The 17,525-nt window shown below is 44.2% G+C and overlaps 1 protein-coding gene across 1 annotated transcript in view; it reads left to right on the forward strand.

Moving 5' to 3' along the window:
- Window positions 1-17,525, forward strand: part of LRRIQ3 (leucine rich repeats and IQ motif containing 3) — a 52,821-nt gene that overhangs the window by 3,859 nt on the left and 31,437 nt on the right. Inside the window, exons 2-3 of the mRNA XM_048497849.1 lie at window positions 4,270-4,554; window positions 6,988-7,311. Coding sequence (XP_048353806.1) covers window positions 4,291-4,554; window positions 6,988-7,311 — 588 coding nt within the window. The 5' untranslated portion in view covers window positions 4,270-4,290. The remainder of the gene's footprint in view (window positions 1-4,269; window positions 4,555-6,987; window positions 7,312-17,525) is intronic.

Raw genomic sequence — 17,525 nt, forward strand, 5'->3', positions numbered from 1 at the left:
CAAGAACCTTGTGATGTAGGTTAGGTTTAAAGATAGTGACTGTGTGCAGTAAGCTTCCATGGTAGAATGGAAATTTACACTTGGGTATTTCTAGTTCCTAGTCAAACACTTTAACTGCTACACTATGCTGGCTGTTTTGGTGATTTGAGAAATTATTTTTTGTGAATATGAATCTACTACAGGAGCACAGTAGATTGTGGTGGGTGACGGAGCATACCACCAGACAGCTTGCTTATTCCTCCGACTGGGAATGGTCTCATTTCCAATATGCCCTCATCTGGCAGCAGATGAATGCGGGGATTTTGACTAAAATCTGCTTTTATGTGGGCAAGAAGAGGAAGAAAGGACCCGTTGAATTCAGCCTATGTGACCACTGTCCTGGTTCCCATTAAAATGCTTGATGGGTGATCACACAGGGTTCTTTCAGTGTTGATTTTCTGTTGGAATTAGGCGATAGAAACTAGAATGGAGCTGAGAGCAGGAATCCTTCTAGCTCCTATCTGAACACTGGGATCAGTTTGGGCATGGTTGTTCCACACATCTCTCTTTCCTCTGCATTTTCAGTTGTGGGATCAGTTTATCTTCTTCCAGTTCCTTAAAGAATCAAGAGCAGATGCTGTCATCATTGGTGGCATCCCAGTACCCCTCCCTTTTTATGTTTTCCACCATACTTATATATTTGTATCAGGGTTGCAATTTTTTAAAAAGTCACTAAAATATTGAGATATCATTATACTGTTGTAGTGATAAGTTCAGCAGTTTTCATCTTTAGAAGAGAAAAACATCCTGCATGTGAGCTCCCAAAGGCACCTGGTGAGCCACTGCGAATAGCAGAGAGCTGGACTAGATGGACTCTGGTCTGATCCAGCTGGCTTGTTCTTATGTTCTTATGTTCTTATGTTCCCTGGCAGAGATATAACGAAAAAGCTTATGTCTGCAAGGGAAGGAATAGAGACTTCCTTTAGAAAAATAAAAGCAGGGAATTCAGAGAATCTGCTGAACCTATTATTACAATGGTATATTGATATTGTAGTGCTGTTTAAAACAAAAAATGAAGCCAGGTATCTTTGGGAGGGAAGAAGGAGGAGTGGTTTATTGAAGACAACAGTCCATCAAAGTGGCCTGGAGGTGGATGGGACAATGAAAATCAATAGAAATATTATTCTCGTGGAAAAAGGCGACTCAAAATTAGCATTCAGAAAAATACTGGTGTAAAAGTGTTCTCAAAAGAACTGGGGGGGATGGGAGTAGAGAAGCAATAACTGAAGACACAAAAATGTGTTCAGAAATCACGGGATAAACTGAAGCAGTAAAGGTCTAGGATTGATGGGAAAACTCATATGGAAAAGCCCATATGCTTGTGATTCCCCCCCTGCTTCCACCTCCCCCCCCCCACCCAGGAAAAACTGAACAACATCTGTTGCCAGACTGACCTATGGTGGACCAAAAGGACCCTGTTTTGAAATACAGTGGCATCTCTACCCACCTCAGCCAACCTTTGGGGTGCCTAGCAATGCAATGCCAAAATGGGGAGCTCATTCCTTGCATTGGCTCAGTCCACCCAAGAAGAAAGAACTATGTCTGGATTTGTCCCCCTTCATATCAGCCTGCACAATGCTTCTCTCACACCCTGCCTGTCAGATTAAGCAAACACAAAGACTTCACCCTGGAGAGAGTTCCCATCTCCAGCCCTGGACTATATACCTCGGTGAAGAAAATGTATGTGTTAATGTGCTTGCCTGACCAGTGTTGTACTAACCAAACGTTTCTTCCTCTGAAAAACACCTTTAATGACGACCTCATTTACACTGTCACTGTTTTACAGCTGTCATTTCATTAGCTAACTTCCTCCTTGGAGACACTCCCGAGTCTGGTACATCAGGCTGATGTCTCAACCGATTAGGTCAGTGACCCAACCATTAAGGTTGATGTCTGCCTCTTGTCTTTCCCTGGAAATTCAGGAATTCCATTTGCCTTGGGAGATTAAGGATCACTCTGCATAACCCTGAGGGTCTGTTTTTCCCTATAAGAAGCCCCTTCTCCCAGTAGTTCAATATCTCTGGACACCTCTCAGTCTGTGATATTGTTCCACAACGCTAAGCGTGAGTTGCTCAGTTCTGTTCACCAGACCATTCTGCTCTAAGATCAGGTGACTATAACCAGTGGTGGAACTCAAATAATTTAACACCAGGTTCTGGTGGTGGGATTCAAATAATTTCACAACTGGTTGTCTACAAGCACCATTTTAATAACCGATTCTGCCAAAGTGGTGCGAACTGCTGAATCCCACCACTGACTATAACCCTTACTTCCCATTTCCTCATCTATTCCAGATATATCCCCTCACAACTGCTTATGTCCTAGGACTATGTGTGTGTTCTGCTGCTTTGATTTTTGTTGTTTGCTTGTGTACCCCCATTATCCCTTAATAAAACTGTTTAACTGGTTCTGGTGGGTTTTCCGGGCTGTATGGCCGTGGTTTGGTGGATTTTGTTCCTAACGTTTCGCCTGCATCTGTGGCTGGCATCTTCAGAGGTGTATCACAGAGAAAAGTCTGTTTCACACTGAAGCAGATGTGGGATTATTCCTAGTGGTGTAACCTGTTGATATCTGTTCATTTAACCAAATGTCTGTTGTGAGAGCCCCTGCTGAAATACGATCCTATATGCAATCTGCGATGCAGGATCATAATCATACAGAGGCACCTACACAGCTTCAGAATAATTGTTTCAGGATAATCTTTAGGGAACTACTGAATTAAGAAAGTAGGGCTTTAATCATACAGATATCTGCATGCTGGGAAACCCCATGGACTATTACTCTTACAATAAAGTAATTTCTTTAATAAATCATAAACAGTTGTATTTATTTAGATTTCTAATCTATCATATCATTAGGGTGTAATACAGGGGACTCATTCATTCCCACTCATTCATTCTTGCCCAAATAGATGTGTTTCTAGAACAGGGCTTGACAAATTCCAGGTGCCAGATCTCCATGGTGCATAGAATTTTCATTGTAATCCCTAGTGTTTTCAGCAAGTTCTTTCAACAAGCCTAAGTAAAGTAGAAAGCTTACTTATCATTTCACTGAACTTTTGCTGCATAACATGAAATACACACACACATTTTTGTCAGTCCTTGTTTATATGTTAACTGAGTTCATTTCATAACTGGTTGATTTCTATATAAGCTTCAATATTAAATTACATTGAACTTTTTAGGATACAGTAAGTTATTTGTTATAGTGGTGACAGCAAACTTTACTCTACTGTACTCTTCAACACTTTTGTCACACCTTTAATACAAATTAATTAAAATATGAGATGTTAGAATTGGGTTTTATGGTAGCAATACTTAGAAAATATGAAAATTAAAATACAAAGCTCTAAATCCTGAAAATGATTCCAGCTCCTAAATATTTGGACTGGCTCCTAGAGCCACAGAAAATTAATCAAGGCCTGTTCTGGAAGATATTTCATCCTAGAATAACAGTAAAACGAATGTGTCTTCATTCTACATTGTATGCATGCTATATCAATTTCCATTATCTTCCGTTTTTGCTGTGGTTTTATCTTAATGTTCTCCTGATAACATGTAACAAACTTTTTTTCACTTGCTTACATGTTTTCAAATGTTAAGTGTAGATTTTTTTTCTTCCCCCATGTTTTCATTTTTGTGATTGGATTGTTTTTACCGCTGTGCTATAGAAAGTGTCTTAACCTACTGCATCTGTGTATGGTTCTCCAGTTGCACAGTGGCAGATAGGAAGGCTCTCCAAAGGGTGATCACTACTGCACAGAGGATTATCGGCTGCCCTCTCCCCTCCTTGGAAGAATTCTATAATTCCTGAAGCCTAAAAAAAGCCCAAAATATTCTGAGAGACCCGTCTCATCCAGCACACTCTCTTTTTGAACTGTTACCATCCGGCAGACAATACAGGTCTATCAAAACTTGGACAAAGAGGCTTAGAGACAGCTTCTACTCTAGAGCTGTGGCTATGCTAAACTCTGCGGCTTCATGTTGATGTGTTTGGGGCTGTGTAGGGATGGGTGGAGGAAGGGGAAAGTGAGGATGGGGTATGAGTCTGAAATTGTGTGCATCGAGGAATGCTGCTGTAAATTTCGTTGTGCGTGCACAATGACAATAAAATGCTTATGCTTATGCTTTATGGAGCAAATGGGTGGTGTAATAAGCAGTTGCATATTTACTTAGGGCATTTTTGAAAATTGAATAAATAACCTACTGCGTAATCCCTTTTCCTCCTTAGATCCTTCATTGATAAACAACCATGGAAGAAAAATATGCAAACTACCTTGTCTCTGTTTCTAAAAATCTGCTGCTTGAGAATGGACAAACAGCTGATCAAGATGAATTAAAGAATGTGGAAAATATTGTTATGGCTCAGCTAAGTGCACAGTATTTAAAGGATGTAGGATGCTTGCAGTATTGTGGTTCACTTAAAATATGCATCTTGTCTGGCAATTTCCTTTCAAATATTGATGCACTTGAATCTTGTACTGGTTTAATTAAGTTGGATCTTCATAGCAATCAGGTGAGCAACAGCAGCTTTAAAGATACTAGAAGAGTGAGTCAGTAAAATAAACTGATTTATATATTTGCATCTGTAGAGCACTGTTGTGAGCTTAATCTGTGCTCTTTAAACTGCAAGTACTGTCAAGATTTAATATTTTTGCTTCTAACAGAACCAGAATTTGTTTTTGTGTTGGGGGGAGCACATATGCCTGAGTGAGAAAGTAAACATGAAATTTCTGTAATGAACCATAGCGCCTGTGGAATTCTACACCAGTGATATAATCTTTAGAGCCAACATAAGGAACAACTTTGCTGTGTAAATCTCATTCTTTGATGTTCCTTTTTTGTGATAAGACTATTTCAGATTTCAAATTCCAGTATATACTAACAGTACTTAGAAATTAGACCTTTGAACTGAGTAAGATCATGATGTGAGGTACTAAATAAGATCTAAAAATCTAAAAGACCTTACAGATGAGTGGGATTGTACTATAGTATCCTGTGTCAACTTCCAAATAGCAGAAGGAAAGTTTTTTTGTCTGTTCTTTTCTTGTTAACAGACACCCTCTCGTGAGTGTCTCCTGATCCTGATGAACAGCATTTTGGAGAGTAAAAAAGTGCATTTGGATCTAGCCCATAGTGTGGACATCCTGTCAATCTGATGTTCATGTACTGCAACTCCTCTCCTCAGGACAGATTTTTCAACTCATATAATTCAACATTGGTTCCCCCCTCCCTTTTGGGTTAAGAGAGCGATCTTCATTTCAGTTATAAACCAGATTTAGTGTTTAATGGTTTAATGGAAGAAGAGTGTAGAGTTTGGATATATACCCCTGTTCTCCCCTGTAAGGAGACTCAAAGGGACTTACAAACTCCTTTCCCTTCTCTCCACACCTGATCCTTTGTGAGGTAGGTGGCATGCAAGGGAAGGGGTGGGAGGGAGGGAGGGGAGCAAGGGAGTGAGGGGTAGCATGCAAGGGAGGGGAGGGAAGGGGCCCGGCATCTGGACATGGCCCACCCACCCTAGCAGAGGGAAGGGGAGGGGTGGCATGCAAGGGAGGGGAGGGAATGAGGGGAGCAAGGGAGTGAGGGGTGGCATGCAAGGGAGGGGAGGGAAGGGGCCCGGCATCTAGACATGGCCCACCCACCCTAGCAGAGGGAAGGGGAGGGGTGGCATGCAAGGGAGGGGAGGAAGGGAGGGGAGCAAGGGAGTGAGGGGTGGCATGCAAGGGAGGAGGGGCCAGCATCTGGACTGTAGCCCACCCACCCTAGCAGAGGAAGGGAGGGATGGCATGCAAGGGGAATGAGGGGAGCAAGGGGGGTGAGGGGTGGCATGCAAGGGGGAGGGAGGGAAAGGGGCCAGCATCTGGACAAGGCCACCCACTAGCAGAGGGGAAGAGGGATGGCATGCACAAGGGAGGGAGGGGAATGGGGAGCAAGGGGGTGAGGGTGGCATGCAAGGGAGGGGAGGAAGGGGCCGAGCATCTGGACATAGCCCACCACTAATGGAGGGAGGGAGGGAGGAGTGGCATGCAAAGGGGAGGGAGGGAGGGCCAGGCATCTGGGCACAGCCACCCACCCTAATGGAGGAGGGAGGGAGTGAGGGGTGGCATGCAAGGGAGGGGAGGGAAGGGGCCCGGCATCTGGACATGGCCCACCCACCCTAGCAGAGGGAAGGGGAGGGATGGCATGCAAGGGAGGGGAGGGAATGAGGGGAGCAAGGGAGTGAGGGGTGGCATGCAAGGGAGGGGAGGGAAGGGGCCCGGCATCTGGACAAGGCCCACCCACCCTAGCAGAGGGAAGGGGAGGGATGGCATGCAAGGGAGGGGAGGGAATGAGGGGAGCAAGGGAGTGAGGGGTGGCATGCAAGGGAGGGGAGGGAAGGGGCCCGGCATCTGGACATGGCCCACCCACCCTAATGGAGGGAGGGGAGGGGAGGAGTGGCATGCAAGGGAGGGGAGGGAGGGGGCCCGGCATCTGGGCATGACCCACCCACCCTAATGGAGGGAGGGGAGGGGAGGAGTGGCATGCAAGGGAGGGGAGGGAAGGCCCCAGACCTGGACATGGCCCACCCACCCTAATGGAGGGAAGGGGAGGATGCACAAGGAGGGAGAGGAGTGAGGGGTGGCATGCAAGTGGGAGGGAAGGCCCGCATCTGGCATGACCCAACTTCTAATGAGAGGCAACAGCACATGACCACCCACCACGTGCGAGGGGAGTGGGAGGAGTGAGGGTGGCAGGGGAGGGGTTTGAGTGGTTAATTACATAGCATTTTTAATGGTACAAATAATTCCATCGTTTCCCCTCTTCTGCCCAAATTGTGTTTTCAATTCTATTTCAGATGGAAGACCTTCCAGGCCCTGTGTGGTTAATTACATAGCATTTTTAATGGTACAAATAATTCCATCGTTTCCCCTCTTCTGCCCAAATTGTGTTTTCAATTCTATTTCAGATGGAAGACCTTCCAGGCCCTGTGTTTTGGAAGAACATGAAAAACCTATGTCTTCTGTATCTTCATGATAATACAATTTCAGACCTAGAAAATGTGCATTCGTTATCTTTCTGCCCTAATCTGATTGCCCTCACCCTGTTCAGTACTCCACTGAGTTTGAAAATAGCCTACAGGCACATTGTCGTTAACAGCATTATTTCACTCAAGGCATTGGACTACTATGTCATTTCTGATGAGGAAATAGTAGAATCCTGGAGACTTCCTAAACAATACAAACCTTTTACCCTTAATTTTTTTGTTGATTTTTGCCCTCCTCCTAGAAAGGTAAGGAAACTCAAAAAACAAATGTTATTAAGCATAATGTTATAGGAATATTAAGCGTTAACATATAAATTATACTAATGTGCAGCCATTAACATGGATCTTGAGAGTACAGTTGTGCATTCAAGTTTACAGTTCAAATCCCATTGAATAGACTTGAGTAGGATTCTGAGTAGTCCTTGTTAGGATTGTTCTCTTTGTGTGCCCTCCCTTCTGTGAAGAGAAACTGCCTGCAATTGATGAAGTTGCTGATGCTGCCTGAAGAGGGGAGAAGGAGGCTGAGGGCCCACAATGAGATACAAGGCAAAATATTTCTGGAAAGAAATTGACCACAGCCGGTTTATTGGAAAAGCTGGCAAAGGAAGCAAAGGCCCAAGTGCTGGGGGAAAAATCAGGAGCAGCAAGACAGTGGGAGCCATCTGGGTGCCAGTCTCTGAATGAAACTCACCTTGCACTTCAAGAGGGATCTTACAACCTGATGCATGATTAAAAGAGGGACTAAACAAGGGTGTCCTCTCTCACTCTTATTCTTTATAGTAGCACTTGAAACGTTTAATGAAAAAATTAGGAAGAATGAAAGTATTAAAGGCAGAGGTGTAGCTGGGCCAGAGTCCGTCCGGTGTACACTCTGTATTTTCCGCCCCCCCCCCCCCCCGTTCCCTTAGTTCAGCCTGGAAAAGCGGCCTGTTCCCTTTAGGCTGAAAACTGCCTGGTGGGAACTACACTTCCCATGAGGCCCTGGGGCTCGCAAGGTCTCCTGGGAAGTGTAGTTCCCACCAGGCCATTTTCAGCCTGAAGAGAACAGGTCGCTTCTCCAGCCTGCATAGTTTCACTAAGGTAAGTGGGGGGGCACCACAGGGGAGCAGGAGAGGGGTGGGCGGGGTGGGGTGATTTTCCGCCCCCCAGACATGCACCTGGTGCAACGTGCCCCTGCGCCCTGGGTAGCTCTGCCTCTGATTAAGGGAGAGATAGTTAAACTGGAAATCTTCAAACTTAGAGCCTATGCTGATGATTTAGTTTTGATTTGGATGACGCAATTATTTCATAATAATAAAAGAAAATTTGGAAAGTTTGGGAAAAGTTTCAGGTTTGAATGTTAACAGAAAAATCTAAAATATTAGTGAAAAATATGTCTGACCACTACATTCTGAGGGTCCGGATCGATGTTGCCAGCCTGCCCCCCTGTCTAGACGATGGGAATTTTTTGCCCCACCAGAGACTAATGGACCTTAAGCAGTTCCAGAACATCCTGCGGGAGACCCCATCCACTGACGACTTGCTAGACTTACTGGTAGTGAGCTGGGTCACCAGACACTCTGAAGCAATCGAGCTTGTTGCTCCAAGGCGTCCTCTCCATTCCCGTACCAAATCGGCTCCTTGGTTTACTGAGGAGCTGTGACGGTTGAAATGGGAGTTGAGATGGCTCGAGCGAATGTGGCAGTGGCATTTTGATGAAGGTTCTAGATGCTCATATAGGATGCTTATGAAGGCCTACGAGAGCATGGTGAAAGGGGGCAAAGAGAGCTTACTTTGCCACCTCCATTGCGGCTCCAGACTCACGCCCGGCACAGTTGTTTAGGGTAGTTTGGTCTCTGACGACCTGCTCTATAGGTCCTAAAACTAAGGAATTGGCTTTTAGCTGTGAGGCATTTGCGAATCATTTTGCAGATAAGGTCTTGTCCCTCTGCCAACCCTTCCGACCACAGTTGATACAATGAGTGAACTAGAGGCCCCTTGGCCGTCTTCTGGTCCCTGTTTGGACCTTTTCAGCCGACTCAACCCCGATGACGTGGACAGGCTTATGGATGTTGTGAGAGCTAGCACTTGTCCTTTTGACCCGTGCCCTTCTTGGCTGGTGAAAGCCAGTTGGGAGGTGCTTCGGAGCCACCTGTTGAAGATTGCTCTCTTGAGCAAGGAGTCTTTCCAGGTCGGCTTAAAGAGGCAGTGGTCTATCAGCTCCTGAAAAAAACTCAGCTCGATCCTTTAGATCTAGCCAATTACCACCCGGTCTCAAATCTTTTGTTTCTGAGCAAGGTAATTGAGGGCAGTTGTGGACCAGCTCCAGAAATTCCTGGATGACACAGAGGCATTGGATCCCTTTCAGTCCAACTTCCGCGCTGGCCATGGGGCGGAGACGGTTCTGCTTGCTGTTGTGAATGAGCTAGACTGAGCTAGACTCCAGCTAGACTGAGGCAGCTCTGCGCTGCTGGTTTTGTTAGACCTCACCACAGCATTCGATACAGTAGATCATGACCTTCTGGTCTGCTGCCTTGCTGAGATCAGAGCTCATGGGGCAGTCTTGGATTGTATGTCCTTGTTTCTCCGTGACCGGGGATGGCAGGTAGCGTTGGGGGGAGAGAACTCTAATCAGCGCTCCATGGTATGTGGAGTGCTGCAGGGAGCAATCCTCTCCCCAATGCTCTTTAACATCCACACGTGCCCCCAGCTGGGTTAGTCCGGTGCTTTGGGCTGCAGTGCTATCAGTATGCTGATTGTTGGGATAAGTGCTCCTGGTAGTTGGAGATTATCTCTTTATCGTAGTTAGCAGAGCGGCATGGGTGGCTAGAACACAGCAGAAGCCCTTACCTCGTGTGCGTGCGTGTGCGTGATGAATCCCAATGTGCGGCAAGCTTACACAAAAGAAAGTCGGAGTCAGTTATAGTTTCTTATCTAATAAAAAGAGTATTTATTAGTGAACTCCATTCTGAATAGAAAGGTAGGTAGATAGAGTCACTATGCTATCTTAATCTAGCTGGATGGAGATGGATGCGAGGAGCATCCATCCTCTCTCTAGGCATGGTAGGAAGAAGTGGGAGAAGGGGTCGAGGAAGAAGCCGGAAGGAAGGAAGTCCCTGAGAGTATCAGTCTAACATCAAAGGGATAGAACCAGCATGATAGAGTAAAGGTGTCAAATCCTTAGGTCCCTATCTAGCCACTAGCTCTCTAGTAAAACCCCCTCTGTAGGTTGAGGCAGGAAACAGCGTAACAAAGTCCTTCACACTCAACACCCCCCTCTCGATGTTTCTTGACTCAGGTAGTCAGGCTTATCTTGCTTCTAAACTTCTCTAAAAGCAGGTTTGGTGGGGGTTTAGTGTGAAGAGGTCTCGTAAGCATCTCAGTGGTGTGACAGTAGATCAGTTGAATGAAGCCATTCTTTTGCAGTCTTCTCACTATGTGGTACTTCACATCAATGTGCTTGGTGCGCTTCTTCACATCTTCTTGTTTAGATAGTTTAACGCAACTTTGGTTATCTTCATACACTGGTATAGGAAGTGGTGTGTCTATGCCTAGATCCTTTAGGAGTTGGCATAACCACTGTAACTCGTGACAAATGTGAGCAGCAGACACATATTCTGCTTCTGTGGTAGATGCTGCTGTTATGTCTTGTTTGGTACTAGACCAACTAATAGGACCATTGCCAAAGAAAATGATCTGCCCATTGGTAGATGCTCTGTCAGTTGAGTCTCCGGCCCAATCTGCATCAACATAAGCTATTAGTGTAGCATCTTTGGTAGCTGGCAGTTTCAGTTTAAGATGTGCGGTTCCTTTCAAATATCTAGAAAGCGTCTTCAGTGCATTCCAGTCCTTGACTGTTGGTGAAACAGTCTTTTCTGCACAATAGACCAACTGCTATTGCTATATCTGGTCTGGTCAATGTACTTATGTATAGAAGTTTTCCTAAAGCTTCTCTATACCTGGTGTTATGAGAGAGTAATTCAGTGGGATCATCTTGTTTGATATAATTGACTTGTATAGGTATGGGAGCTGGATGTGCATCATGTAGATCCAGTAAGTTGATTAGGTCTGTAATCTTCTGTTGTTGATTCAAAAGGAAACTCCCATCTTTCTCTCTCTCTATTTGAATTCCTAAGTAGTGTGCAACTTTTCCTAGTTGCTTAATTTCGTCCCAGCTAAGATGGTGTATTAAGTTCTTGTAGTCTTCTGTGTTCTCGTAGACTAGAAGTAAATCATCTACATATGCTAAAATATAAGTCCATTGTCCATTTTTGTTCTTGACATAAAGGCATGGGTCAGCCTTACTTTGTTGAAAGTCTGCTTGAAGTAGCACATTGTTCAAAAATGTGGATTTGATCTTTATCTGTTGAATTTGCATCTACTTGCTAGCTGCTATGCTGAGTAAAGTTCTTATGGTGGTGAAGTTGACAGTTGAATCAAAAATTTCATCAGAGTCTCTCCATTGGTTTGGTTCATCTAACGCCGGTCTTGCGAGGTAGGAAAGTCCCAGTCTTGCAGGTGGTACTCCTTTGTTTGTGCGTTCTGATCGTCTCACCTCATCTCTTGGGATTTCTTCCCCCCTCTGCAACTGCTGCTGGTACTGGTAGGTACTCTGGTTCAACATCTACATCTGGAATTTCTTCTGGTTCATCAAATACATCTTGGTTATCATCTAAATCTGCGCTGTCATCTCTCTGTGCATCGTTGGCAACAGGATACATCAGCCAGTCTTGCCAGGGCTTGGTCTGGTCATTGTGTGCCCCCTCTGGAGACATGGCCATTTCATTTTCCTCAAAGTAAACAGATCTGCTGATCATGATCTCATGTGTATCAGGGTTCATCAAGCGATACGTTTTCGATTGAGCAGAATATTCAAGGAAGATTGCTTTCTTGGCTCTTGGTTCAAACTTCCATTTTCGCTTTTTTCTTTGCAAACATATACATAAGGCTGTGCATCCAAAGACTCTTAGGTGTGCCATTGTTGATGGCTTGTAACCTGCCAAAGTTCAAAGGTGTGAGGCCTGTGGCTCTAGTGTACAGCCTATTGTGTATGTATGTTGCTGTCATGATTCCTTTCCCCAGAAGTGCTGAGGGAGGTGTGCACTAATGAGCATGCACCTTACCTTGGTCAGTAGACTTGATTTGCTCTTTCAGAAGTGCCATTTTGAGCAGGGCAATATGGAACCCGTGGTCTGGTGTTGAATTCCTTCAGATTTCATGAGAAGTCCTGCATCGCAGCTCTGGATGTGTATTCTCCAGCACCATCACTTTGTAGTACTTGAATATTTTCGGCTGGAACTTGTTCTGCCATTCTGACATATAGTCTTTAAACCTGTTCAAAGTCTCAGATCTTTCTCTCAAAAGAAATGTGGTTACATATCTAGAATAATCATCAATAAATGTTAGAAAATATTTAAATTTACCAATCGTTTCAGGAAGTGGCCCTTACAAATGTCAGAGTGCACTAGATCCAGAGGGTTGCCGTTTTCTCTCACTCTGTTTAGGATAAGATAAATTCACAGCTTTAGCTTGTAGACAAGCTAAAGAATCACAAGAAAAGTTAGTTTCACAGTTTTCAAAAAAACAATATCTTTAGTCAAAAGCTTCTTTATGCATTTTCAGGATTGTATCATGTGCACAGTGGCGTTGATGCCATATGCTCAAGCAATTTTGTGGTTGCAGGCTTTTGCTAAATTGGTTTGAAAATCATCATTGCATTTTCAAGTTCAAGTTCACTTTTGTTCTGCAGTCATTAGGAACATCAGGCAATTGATTAACGATGGTACAGTCCATTCATTTGAGATGCAATGAGACACACAATTCCTCTTCCTTTGTAACATAACATTTCCCATTTTAAAATTTAATTCAAAATTCTGCTTGTCCATTTCAGCTATTGACAGCAAAGAATTGGTCATCTCTGGTGCATAATATGCATTTTCAATGGTAAAATTAGCAACTTCATTATCAGGCAATATACAAGGGATCTCTGCAGTCCCTGAATATGATGAGAGAACATAATGATCATTTCCCATGTAAATTCTTTGTTCTGGGATTTTTACTCAGTTCTACAAACAAGTCTAATCTGTTGAGGACATTGCATGAGGCACCACTATCAATTAAACAGTCATTTTTGTCACCTTTTATGTGCACTGTGTAAAAATTGCGGTTCTTAAAAGCTTGCTCAGATTGTCCTTGCTTAGGGAATCTTTTAGTCGAAGAGTCTGCCCCTAGTGGCTGGCTATTGCTGTAACAGCGGTTAGCTTTGTGACCGGGCTTTTGGCATTTGTAGCAAATGATCTCTTTGTTAGAGGTGAATCCCTGGTTGGGACCGCGTGGCCTGTCGGTATTTTTATTGCTGTGGCCAAATTGCACATCAAAGGAACTTTCCCTGGCTCTGGTGGTCACGTGATCTCTTCCATCGGGTTGAGCCCCCCTTCCTCTAAAGCCATCTCTCTGGTCATTTGCATTTCTAAAGGTCTGCCCCTTTGGTTTAGAATGGAATGATGCCTTGAAGGCAGTGTGTTCCAAAGACTGAGAGGGCTGACTTTTCCCTGCATTTCCAGCCATTACATCCTGACGAGAAATATACATTTTGATCTCTTCTACAGCTTGAGAAAATTTTAAACCTTCTCTCTGTTCCAAATTAGCAACGAGAGGTGCAAAAGTCTCTGGTAGAGTTAGAAATAATGCAGACTGCTTATCTAGATCAGACATTTCCTGGCGTTCACCTTTAAGAGCCGTGAAACATTGCTGGAGTTTTTGCAGGTGATTCATGAAAGGTGTCCCCTCTTGGTACCTTAGTAAATATAGTCTGCACTTTAAAACATGGACATTCGACCAGCCTCCCCGATTATATAGTCTGGCTAAAGTGTCCAGCATCTCTTTAGCAGAAGACAAATCAATTATATGTGAAAGAGGTTCTGAGCTTACCAGCTGGATTATAAAAGCACCAGCATGAGAGTTTGATCTCTTCCAAGCCGTTTTTAGCAACCCGGTTTGCATTTTAAAATCGGGGCTGTGTCATTCCAACACGTGGATAAGATTTTCAGCGATCAGAAGTAGCGCGCGTAATTTGCTTCGCCACTCTGAGAAACTCGAGTCTTCCGTCAAGACCATCAGAGGAAGTCGTCCATCGAGAAGAGAAGTCATCGTTGCAGTCAATGGCTCAAGTCGTTAAGCCAGTACAAAAGAAAAGTTTGTCAAAAAATCCCTGGAGACTCTCTCTCTAAGCCTCTGGGAAAAACTAGCAGAAACTTAACTCCGTCAGTGCCAAGCTCTTTCACGCACAGGTAAAAACCAAAGGTTGGGATCTCAATCACCAAAGTAAAAAGAAAAATATGGGCTAAACAAACACTGGCACCCAAAAAACTTTTTGAGGCAAAAATTAACCTCTTAAATGCCGGGGCCCAATAACCTGTTGAATCCTGGGCCCATTAACCTGTTGGGATAAGTGCTCCTGGTAGTTGGAGATTATCTCTTTATCGTAGTTAGCAGAGCGGCACGGGTGGCTAGAACACAGCAGAAGCCCTTACCTCGTAAAGTAAGGTGCGTGATGAATCCCAACAGCGGCAAGCTTACAATAAAAGAAAGTCAGTCAGTTATAGTTTCTGATCTAATAAAAGAGTATTTATTAGTGAACTCCATTCTGGATAGAAAGGTAGGTAGATAGAGTCACTATGCTATCTTAATCTAGCTGGATGGAGGATGGATGCGAGGAGCATCCATCCTCTCTCTAGGCATGGTAGGAAGAAGTGGGAGAAGGGGTCGAGGAAGAAGCCGGAAGGAAGGAAGTCCCTGAGAGTATCAGTCTAACATCAAAGGGATAGAACCAGCATGATAGAGTAAAGGTGTCAAATCCTTAGGTCCCTATCTAGCCACTAGCTCTCTAGTAAAACCCCCTCTGTAGGTTGAGGCAGGAAACAGCGTAACAAAGTCCTTCACTTCCAACACTGATGACACCCAGCTCATGTTCTCAATGGCGGGTTGTCCAGCCTCTGTCCCAGGGGTTCTCCAGCGTTGTTTGGAGGCTGTGAGTGTTTGGTTGAAAGCGAGTAGGCTGAAGCTGAATCCAGCAAAGACGGAGGTCCTGTGGGTGGGCTGAGGAGAGAGGCTGGTTGACATCTGCCTGCTGATGCTTGATAGGGAGACTTTACATCTGGCCTCATCGGTTGGTAGCTTGGGGGTCATCCTGGACTCCACCTTATCGTTGGAGGCCCAGGTAGTGAAAACCACGCCTTTTACCGCCTGCGCCAGGCAAGGCAGTTAGCTCTGTACCTCTCTACCTCTGACTTGGCCACAGTGATCCATGCAACAGTCACCTCTAGAATGGACTATTGTAACTCACTGTACACTGGCCGGATCAGGTTCAAGGTGCTTTTTTTGACATTTAAGGCTGTGAGCGGTCTCGGACCTACATACCTACAGGACGGCCTCTCCCCATATTGCTCCTCTAGACCCCTCCATTTGTTGGAATGGGGGATTTGCTGACCCTAGACAGATTCAGCTGGCCACTACTAGGGCAAGGGCTTTTTAGGCCCTGGTCCCCACCTGGTGGAATGAGCTCCCACCTGAGATCAGGGCCTTGCAGGACATCAGTGAGTTCTGCAAGGCCTGAATGACCAAGCTCTTCCACCAGGCTTTATATTTTGCCAGCTGGCCTGACTGGAACATCGTGACTTCCCATGAGTGTCTTTTATGGGGTTTTATCGCCATCTGCTTATTTATTGCTCCAATGTTGTACGTTTTATTTGGTATGGCTGTTTGTTACATTAATTTTATTGTATTGTTTTATCTGGTTTATACTGATGTTTGCTGCCCCAAGCCCCACTGGAAAGGGCGGGATATAAATCTAAAAATAAATAAATAAATAAAATAACAGTTCCTCAGTTGAGAGTAAAACCACCAACCTATTTTCAAGCCCTCTGTATTCAACTTTTGAAGAGATTTCATTTCATATATTATTTGACCTCTATCATTAGCTTTTAACAGGATATCTATGTAATCCATTTCCTAACTCCATCACATCTTCCCAACAGTGCCTCATGAGGAGAGGCCCACATATGAATAAAGTTTTATTTGTATTTTTTCCAGATTTTATTTTGTATTTTTCCACAGCCCATCTGAATTCATTATTCTCTTCCCTTCCTCTAAATTCTGTTCTTGCTAGTTTGTGATCAGAGACAAAATCTGAAAAAAAAATCTGCTTTAATCACGTCCTTGAGTATACTTGACCAGGACCTATGCCTCATTGAAAAAAAGGTAAATTCTTTTTTCGAGCCAGGACACGTCTCCAAACATCTGTCAGACCTAGATTTTCAACTAAATCAGAAAAAGCTTCCGATTTTCACAATTCTCTTCCATATCTTTTTATCTAATTTTGGTTCTGTAACCCCATTTAAGTAACCAAGCAAAATATAATTAACATAATCCATTCCAGAAATTTTATTTAACAACTTGTAAAATTTTATTTTTATTTTAAAAGGCCATTTTGCCATTGTTCTTTGCATAAACACCAGTCAAGAGAACTTTCATAGACTGTGACTTAATTTCTACCCAAACAAATTGTCCACTTGCATCTGTATACATCAAGACTGGTTCTAAGTTTCCCTTTACATAAAGTGCAACACCACATTTTTTGCATTACAATCAATCAAGCTTTATTGAAATAATAAACTTTTAAAAAAGTACAGTAAGAGAAAGACTGATAAAACCATAGATACACAAAGCTGAGAATAAAATGTTAAATAAAAAATTGCTGCTGTCTTTTGATAATTTCCAAAAGGAAATCTGCCACCATCACACAAAAGGAAGGATCTGGGTTATCCAGCAAATAAAGTCTGAGCTCTCATTACCTCAGATGCAGGTCCTCTATATACCAGGGAGCACATTGAGAATGAAAGTGCAGAGGATGGCGGGGAGCAATTAACTTGATGGCATCTGACAGGCTGAAGTACCAGTCATCAACTTGCTTATTGAGGATGCCAGTGGGTGTAGGGTCCCACAGAGCATTCTGGAAACCAAGTGGATCCATAAGTCTCTGCAGGCGAGCTAAAATCTGCTTGTCGCCTAGACTGGGGTTGGACGGCAACTCCACCCAAACCCTCAGGTTGAAATTCACTCTACTAATAGAGGATACGACCACATCGATTCCCACCCTGAAGATCAAATCCAGGATGTGACCCAACCAATGTGTGGGGCCATTGTTGACAAGAGAGAGGCCTAGGGTCACCATGGATTACATTAGAGCCACAGCTGGATGGCACGAGGTGGCATCTGCACAACATTTAAGTCCCCCAGGACAATAAGTCTGGGGAACTGCAACGCCCACCCTAAGACGTCCTCCAGCAGATGGGACAGGCTGTCTGCCTGTGTGCTAGGCGACCAGTACACCAGAATGACAGACAGCCTCTCCAAGGTCCCCTACATCAGGCCAACACACTCTATCCCGGAGATTGGTGGTGCAGGAATTGCCCAAAAGGGAT

Source organism: Sphaerodactylus townsendi, linkage group LG05 (genome assembly GCF_021028975.2).
Source record: "Sphaerodactylus townsendi isolate TG3544 linkage group LG05, MPM_Stown_v2.3, whole genome shotgun sequence".
Taxonomy (NCBI): domain Eukaryota; kingdom Metazoa; phylum Chordata; class Lepidosauria; order Squamata; family Sphaerodactylidae; genus Sphaerodactylus; species Sphaerodactylus townsendi.